Source organism: Mesoplodon bidens, assembly GCF_964165515.1.
Source record: "Mesoplodon bidens genome assembly, chromosome: 18".
Lineage (NCBI taxonomy): Eukaryota > Metazoa > Chordata > Mammalia > Artiodactyla > Ziphiidae > Mesoplodon > Mesoplodon bidens.
This window is the reverse complement of record NC_138175.1, coordinates 29,329,201-29,338,434: the sequence shown is the minus strand read 5'-3', so window position 1 is coordinate 29,338,434 and position 9,234 is coordinate 29,329,201. Positions and strand designations below refer to the sequence as shown.

General features: G+C 37.0%; 1 protein-coding gene across 1 annotated transcript; it reads left to right on the top strand.

Moving 5' to 3' along the window:
• Window positions 1-3,827: 3,827 nt before the first annotated feature.
• On the top strand, window positions 3,828-4,756 carry LOC308605451 (peroxisomal membrane protein 11A-like). Its single transcript, XM_081215491.1, has one exon. The coding sequence runs from the start codon at window positions 3,906-3,908 to the stop codon at window positions 4,647-4,649; it is 744 nt and encodes a 247-aa protein (XP_081071617.1). The 5' UTR covers window positions 3,828-3,905; the 3' UTR covers window positions 4,650-4,756.
• The last annotated feature ends 4,478 nt before the right edge of the window (window positions 4,757-9,234 follow it).

The following is a 9,234-nucleotide window of genomic DNA, read 5'->3' as shown; positions in this document are numbered from 1 at the left end:
AGAGGGAAATTATGGCTGTAAGTGCCTATATTATAAAAGTAGAAAATCTAAAATCAATATTCTAATTTTCCATCATAAGAGAAGAGCAAACTAAACTCAAAGCTAGCAGAGGAACAAATAATAAGATAAAAGTGGAATAAATGAAATAGAGAATAGAAAAACAATAGAGAAAATCAATGAAACCAAGATTTTGTTCTTTGAAAAGATCAATAAAATACAAACCTTTAGTAGACTGATAAAGAAAAGTAGAGAGAAGCCTCAAATTACTAAAATCAGAAGTTAACGAGGGATTATTACCATTAACCTTAGAGAAAAAAAAAAAGATTACAAAGGAGTACTATGAATAATTGTATGTCAACTAATTAGATAACTTAAATGAAATGGACAAACTGAAAGTGATTCAGGAAGAAGTAAAAAATCTGAATAGACCTATAACAAGTAAAGAGATTGGATTAGTAATTTAAAATTTCCCACAAATCCCAGGCCCAAACAGCTTCACTGGTGAATTCTACCTAACATTTAAAGAATCAATTCCAATCTTTTACAAACGATTTCAAAAAATAGAAGAACTTAATCTGTAACACTAGTATTATTCTGATACCAAAACCAAAGATATCGTAAGAAAGTAAATTTTCAAATCAGTATCCCCTGTGAATATGGACATAAAAATCCTTTAAAAATACTAGCAAACTGAATCCAGTCATGGAATAAAGGGGTACACCATGAGAAAGCGGTGTTTATCCCGGGAATATATCCAAATTTGGTTTAATATCTGAAAATCAATGTAATACACCATCTTAATAGAATGAAGCACAAAAACACATGATCATCTCAGTTGATGCGGAAAAGGCATTTGACAAAATCCAGCAGTCTTTCATGATAAAAGCAGTGAAAAAAGTAGGAATAGAAGAGAACTTCCTCAGTCTGATAAATAAAGGGCATCTATGAAAATCTCACAGATAAATAGCACCATATTTAATGGTGAAAGACTGAATGCTTTCTTCCTAAGATCAAAAATGAGGTAAGGATGTCAGCTGTCACTACTGCTATTTATCATTTTACTGGAGATACTGGCCAGGGAAATTAGGCAAGAAAAAGAAATAAAAGGCATCCAGATTGGAAAGAAAGAAAGAAGTAAAATTATTTCTATTTGTAGTTGACAAGACCTAGCAAGGTTGCAGGATATAAATGAAATCCTGCAGTTTTTTTTTTGTTTTTTTTTTGGCTGTGTTCGGTCTTCATTGCTGTGCGCAGGCTTTCTCTAGTTGTGGTGCGTAGGGGCTACTCTTCATTGTGGTGCGCAGGCTTCTCATTGTCATGGCTTCTCTTGCGGCACACGGGCTCTAGGCGCACAGGCTTCAGTAGCTGTGGCACACTGGCTCAGTAGTTGTGGCTTGTGGGCTCTAGAGCTCAGGCTCAGTAGTTGTGGCACATGGGCTTAGTTTCTCCGTGGCATGTGGGATCTTTCTGGGCCAGGGCTCAAACCCATGTCCCCTGCATTGGCAGGCAGATTCCTAACCACTGCAAGTGACAATATGTAAGTCAGTTTTACTTCAATGCACAAGCAATAAACAATCTGAAAATGAAATTAAGAAAACCAATTTACAATAACATCAAAAACCATAAAATAGTTAAAAATGAATTTTTTAAAAAGAAATGCAAGACTTTTTCATTGAAAACTACAAAGTTTTGTTGAAAAAAATTGAAGATCCAAATAACTGAGAACACATCCCATGTTCCTGGGTTGGAATACAATATTATTAAGATGGAAATACTCCCCATATTGATCTACAAGTTCAATATAATGCCTATCAAAGTCTCAGTTGGCTTCTTTTGAAGAAATTCTCAAGCTGATCCTAAAATTCATATGGAAATGCAAGGGACCCAGAATAGCTAAAATAATTCTGAGCAAGAAGAAGAAAGTTGGAGGACTACACATCTTGACTTTAAAACTTACTAGAAAGCTACAGTAGTGAAGACAGTGTAATATTGGTACAAGGACAGACATAAAGATTAATGGAATAGGTTTAAGAGTCTAGAAGTAAACCCTTACATTTATGGTCAACTGATTTTTGACAAGGATGCCAAGATAATCTAATAGAGAAAGAACACTCTAGATACTCACACTCAAAGGAATAAAATTGGATCTCTACCCCACACCCACACAGAAATTATCTCAAAATTGGTCATAGACCTAAATGTCAGAGCTAAAATGATAAAACTCTTAAAAGAAACCATAGGAGTAAATCTTTGTGATTCTGAGGCAATGGTTTCTTAAATACAACACCAGAAGTACAAGCAACAAAAGGAAACTAGGTAAGTTGAATCTTTCATGCTTCAAAGGACACCATCAAGGAAGTGCAAGACAGAATTATCTGTCTGTCCAGTGGTTAGGACTCCATGCTTTCACTGCCGAGGGCCTGGGTTCAGTCCCTCGTCGGGGAACTAAAATCCCACAAGCCGTGTGGTGCGGCCTAAAAAAGTAAGGATGAGAGTGATAAGATAGTGGAGCAATATCCTTAAAGTACTAAAATAAAAATACTGCCAACATAGAATTTGCTACCCAGAAAAAAACTCTTTAAAAAACAGAGGCAAAATAATAACTTTTTCAGAAATACAAAAGCTTTTCAGAAATTGTACACTTCCATTTCTTTGCTTCTACCTTTTTTTGTCAAAAAGATAGGAGCAAAGAAATGGAAGTGTACAATTTAACGCTCTTTTATGTAAACTGATATAACATCACTGGACAAAAAAGGGTAGGAGCAAAGAAATGGAAGTGTACAATTTAAGGCTCTTTTATGTAAACTGATATAATATCACTGGAAAGTACACTGTAATTAAAGATGTATACTATAAACCCTAAAGCAACTACTAGTAAAACAAGAGTTATAGCTAGTAAGCCAACAAAGGAGATAAAATGGAGTAATAAAAAGTATTCAGTACAAAAATAGGCTGAAAAATAGGAAAAGGGAAAAAAGAATAATTGGGACAAATAGAAAATAAATAGCATTCATTAATTACTGTGGTGGTTTTAATGTATATCCAAAAATTTTTCAGTATTCCTTTCTCCAGGAAGTGGAACTCAGTTCCCCTCCCCTTAAGTGTGAGCTAGACTTTGTGACTCACTTCTACCCAAGAGGGTATGAAAAGGGAAAAAAAAATAGTAACTTTGCAGTGGAGAAACATGGCAGACACCACCTTAACCAAATGATCAAGGTTTACATCAGCACTAAGTCATGATGACACAATGCATCCCTAACATGGTGTGATGGGAAGAGTACTTCACTTTTGTGGTAGACTTCCTCAAGATCCATAATCCCAATCTAATCATGAAAAACATCAACCAAACCCAAATTGAGGGGCATTCTACAAAACACCTGATCAGTGACCTTCAAAAGTGTCAAAGCCATGGGAAATAAGGAAAGACTGTGAAACACAGAAAGACAGATTGGAGGAGACTAAGGGGTCATGACAACTAAAAGCAAGGTGATAGTGGACTAGATCTTAGAAAAAAGGACATTCGTGGAAAAACTGGTGAAACCCAAATAAAGTCTGTTGTTTAACTTAAAAAAAAAAAAGAAATAGCAAGATGATAGACTTAAATTTAACCATATCAGTCATTATATAAAATGTAAATAGTCTAAATACCCTAATTAAAAGGCAGTGATGGTCAGATCAGATTAAAAAACCATGACCAAAGTATATGTGCTGTTTACAAGAAATACAAATTAAATATAAAGCCACAAATAGGTTTAAAAGTAAAAGGATGGGCACCCACCCCCACAGGGGCGGGGAGACTCAGCCCCTCAGATGGGCAGAGACCAACCCTCCCGTGGGGACCTGTCAGCCACCCCTGAGGACTCGCAACAGAGCCCAGTGCAACTCTTGTCCTTGGGCTGGGTGCCATGGACGCCTTTATCAGCTTCACCAACCAGACCCAGGGCCAGGACCAACTCTTCAGAGCCACTAAGTACACATGCATGTTGCTTAGATATTTGTTAGAGCCTAAAGCTGACAAAGAGGAGGTTGTTATGAAGCTCAAGAAACTGGAGTCCAGTGTGAGCACTGGCCGTAAATGGTTCAGACTAGGCAATGTGGTACATGCTGTACAGGCGACTCAGCAGAGCATTCATGCCACTGACCTGGTGCCCCACGTATGCCTAACATTAGCCAGCCTGAACCTTGTGATTTATTTCAGTTGTGACCCCATCATCTTCGTGAGGAGTGCAGGGCTCGCCTCTGGCATTAACAAAGAGAAATGGCGAATGTGGGCTGGATGCCATTACTACTATTCTCTTCTGCTGAGCCTGGTCATGGATCTGTATGAAATCTCCCTGCAGATGGAACAGGTTGCACATGACAGGGCAAAGAGGGAGAAATCACCATCCCAGGATCCTCTTGGGTATAGCGTGGCTAGTGAGGAAACAGAATGGCTACAGTTCTTTCTTCTTCTCTTATTCCGATCTCTGAAGAAACATCTTCCCTTGCTCCTGTACACAGTGAAGAACTTCTGTGATATCCTGAACCCTTTGGACCAGCTGGGGATCTATAAGTCCAATCCTGGCATCATAGGCCTTGGAGGTCTCGTGTCCTCTATAGCAGGCATCATCACTGTGGCGTATCCTCAGATGAAACTGAAGACCCACTGAGGTGGTTTCGGGCTGAAGACTAGTACCTGCTTTCAAGACAACCTGTTAGTGAAATGGACATTTGCATTAGGCACAGCCATGTCATGCTGTGCTTACAGACTTATTCACATGAGCACTGAGTGACCTGCAATGTGAACAGAGGTGGGGCCAAGAATGGTGGAGGGGAGAATGTGAAGGTTTATGTGTTTTCTAGAGCGCTGGAGTGACTTCTGAATTTCTGAGTATTTTTCCTTCATCTAACATTTATTGAACATCTCTTATGTGCATATTAGGAACTTACTGGTTGCTGAACGGATAAAAATTGAAAGAGAAAAATTGAGAAAGATCTAAACTAACAAGTGGACACTAATGTAAGCGACTTTTGGGCCATGTGCCTCACTACTTTCGCCCAACTACAGTAGGACTGATACACACCCTCTCTCAGATCTAGTAGAGGCCCCTTATTCTCTGATCAGTTACCCCACTTCCTCCATAGCTGCCAGTGCCAGGATAGAGGAGAGCTGGGCTTATAGCCTCTTAACTTGACTTTTACATCACTGTGCTCCTGTCCTTCCTCTGTCCAGTAGTAAAATCAGAAGTGCATCAGGCACCTTCATAGTATAAATTGTGTCTTTAGGTAACGCAATGAGGAAACAAAAAATCTGAAGCAGATAGAAAGGACTTGAGGTAAAAATAATGTGGTAAGTCAAAATTGGTGCCTGTGGGTTTCCCTGTGACAGATGAGGAGACTGAGGTTAAAACTGAGGACAGAACTGACTCCCAATCCAGTGCTCTTTCCGTATTTCACTGCCTTCCTGATTGAGTGGAAGTGAAAGACTCTCCAGAATCCTCTGCGAAAATCCTTTTTTAGAACCTTTCTTGGTCAGTGGTTTATATTCTGTTCTACAAAAATTAAAACTATATCTAGATCCACCAGTAGGATTGTTTATTTAAAACCATATAACAGTTTGGGCACTTACGCATTAATTTTCATCAAAATTTGTGCAGTTGAGAAATTTCACAAATACGATGAGATTCTACTATATTCTACGATAAATCAGAGTTCATATTTGTAGGGTGGTTGGGGGAGGTGGAGAAGAGCAGTAAGGGGCTAGTGGAGAGGACAGTAGAACAATGAGTCAATGCCACTTACTTATGTTTCTACTTCTCATCTTGGATGTTGGGTTCTTATTTGTGATTACATATCCTCTTAATTTGAGGCAAGTGAGGTAGAGAAATAGGATACCATCAGGTAAGAGGTCAGTGTCAGTCCTGCCAGTAAAGCCATCACATTTATCCAAATGGAAATGAGAAAAGAAATGTGCACTAAGTAAATTTCCCATAAATGTGATTGAGATTCTTAAAAAGTAGACTCACATCCTTGGCTCTCTATTTTTAAAGTGACCAATCAAGATACGGGATTTGAGAAAGAACATTTTGGGAATTTTAAGAGAAATAAAAGCTGCTAGGTCAGGGCAAATAAAAAATTTAACTATTTTTACTTTGTCCAGATCTTCTACTGTAATAAATTATGCCTAATAAATTTATAGACAAAAGAAGAGTAAAAGGATGGAAAAAGATATACTGTGCTAACAATAATCAAAAATAAACTAGAGGGACTAACTAATATCAAAGTAGATTTCAGAGCAAAGAATATTACCAGGGAGCAAAAAATATCATTTCATAGTGATGAAGGGATAATTCATCAAGAAAAAAAATTCAAGGGCTTCCCTGGTGGCGCGGTGGTTGAGAGTCCGCCTGCTGATGCAGGGGACGTGGGTTTGTGCCCCGGTCCGGGAGGATCCCACATGCCACGGAGCGGCTGGGCCCGGAGCCATGGCCGCTGAGCCTGCACGTCCGGAGGCTGTGCTCCACAATGGGTGAGGCCACAACAGTGAGAGGCCCGTGTACCGCAAAAGAAAAAAAAAAATCAAAAATGTTATGCACATCATAATACAACCTTAAAAATATATGAAGAAAACTGACATAAATTAAAGGAGAAATCCAGAACTATAGTTGGAATTTTCAACACTCCTTTCTCAGTGACTCATAAGTAGGTAGAAAATCAATAGAAGTATAAATGACTTGAAAACCACTGTCAACCAGCCTGACCTAAATGACATTTATAGAACACTTTACGCCCCAAGTGCAGAATGCAAATTCTTTTCAAGCACATATTCTAGGCCAAAAAACATTTTTTCATTCATTTAAAAAGATTCAGACCATATAAAGTATGTTCTTTATCCACAGTGATATCAAATTAGAAATCAGTAATAGAAAGATGTCTAGAAAAATCCTCAAATATATGGAAGCTAAATAACACACTTCTAACTCACTATGGGTCAGAAGAAATCAGAAGGGAATTTAGGAAATATTTTGAACTGAATTAAAATGAAAATATAACACATAGAATGCTGCTAGGGCAGTACTTACAGGGAAATTTATAGTGCTAAATACCTAAGTGAGAAAAGAAGAAAAGTTTCAAATCAGTAACCTAACCTTCCACCTTAAGAAACTAGAAGAGCAAATTAAACCCAAAGTATACAGAAGAAAGGAAATAGTAAAGATTAGAACAAAGATCAATTAAATATAGAACAGAAAAATAGAGAAAAATAAATGAAATCAAAAGTTGGTTATTTGAGAAGATCAATATAATTGATAAACCTCTAGGCAGACTGATAAGGAAAAAGAGATTTAGGACACAAATTACTAATACCAAGAATGAGAGAAGTGGCATCACTACAGATTATGCTGGTATTAGTAAGGATAATAAGGGACTATTATGAACAACTTAGATACTAATAAATTCAACAACTTAGATGGAATAAGCAAATTCATTTTGAAAGACACAAACTATCAAAGCTTACTCAAGAAGAAATAGATAACCTGAATAATCCTATCTGTTAAAGAAATTAAGTTTGTATTTAAAAATATTCCCATGAAAAAATGACAGGCCCAAATAGCTTCACTTGGGAATTCTGCTAAACTTTTTTTTTTTTTTTTTTTTTTTTTTTTTTTTGTGGTACGCGGGCCTCTCACTGTTGTGGCCTCTCCCGTTGCAGAGCACAGGCTCCGGATGCGCAGGCTCAGCGGCCATGGCTCACGGGCCCAGCTGCTCCGCGGCATGTGGGATCTTCCCGGACCGGGGCACGAACCCGCGTCCCCTGCATCGGCAGGTGGACTCTCAACCACTGCGCCACCAGGGAAGCCCTCTGCTAAACTTTTAAGAAGAAAAAAACACCAATTCTCACAAACACTTCTAGAAAATTGAAGAGAAGGGAACACTTCCCAACTCATTCTATAAGGCCAGCATCACCCTGATACCAGAACCAGACAGACATTACAGTAAAAGAAAATTACAGACCAATATTCCTCATGAATATAGATGCAATCATTCTAAAGAAAAAAGAACTCATAATTCTTTACTAAAAGCAAAACCCCAGTGCTTCTCTTAATTCAGTTGAGGTTTTTGGTAGAAAGCCACATGCATTTATATTTCTAATAAGTATGTACTATAGATGTACACTTTGGTATTTGGTGTTCCTAAAAAACTGATTCTAGTGAAGAAGCACTAGAACATAAAAAAGCCACAAACAGAAATGGCTTTGCCCTCTGGGGGACTTTATAGCTGCCTTCACTATATAAAGGTAGTAGACTGGCCACCTCTGGTTATACATCATTTAATTTTTTTGACACTCTGGATAGGATTTAACTTTTAGGTAAGCTTATTCTTTGTTTCCTTTGGCAATCACTTTAACATTTTAAAAATTCAGCAGCAATTACCACTTGTAATTTCAGGGTTTTAAAACTCCTTCTATGACTTCTAGAATATTTAAAATTTATAGTATTTAGATAATATTTCACCCACCGTTGTCTCATTTCTCCTGAAATTTGTCAAGGATTGACGTAATGAATGTAAAAGAAATATACTGTATGTATATTTCAAAAGTTCAATTTTTCAATGCTTCATTTCCTTCAGTGCTTTATATTTGTTATGTGTATTTTTTCATGATAATCTTAACAGATAATTATCTTTACTCATAAAATTATGAACCAAATATGTTTTACTCATATATTGTTTTACTAGAAATATTTTGGTTAACTTTTGCATTCATGTCTGTCTATCATAAATCCTCAATTAATTGGGTTACTTAAAGGGTGTATACAGTGCTATCCTTGGTCCACAGAGGGCTAACCAGCTTTGTTATTTTTTTAGTCTTTACGTTTGTTTTAACTCTTGTTCCTAACCACATAATGTGCTTTTTAACAAGTAAAGATTCTAGCAACATTAGTAAGTTCTTGCTGATACGCTTATTATTATAATCACTACTTTTAATTTTGAAACTCTAAACAGTAAATTAACCCACAAGATCATATGGGTTCTATGAAAAATACATTGCAATTTATTGTAAATATAGCATTACCAGAAATACTAACACTATTGTTGCATAATTATTTAGATTAAATTATGTTACGATAAAACTGTGTCACTTAAGAATGAATCAAAAACCTATTTGATGAGACACTGAAAATTTTATTGTGATAATTGAGTGCCTGGATTATGCATGGATGATAAACAAATTAAGGATATAATCGAAGGAATTGC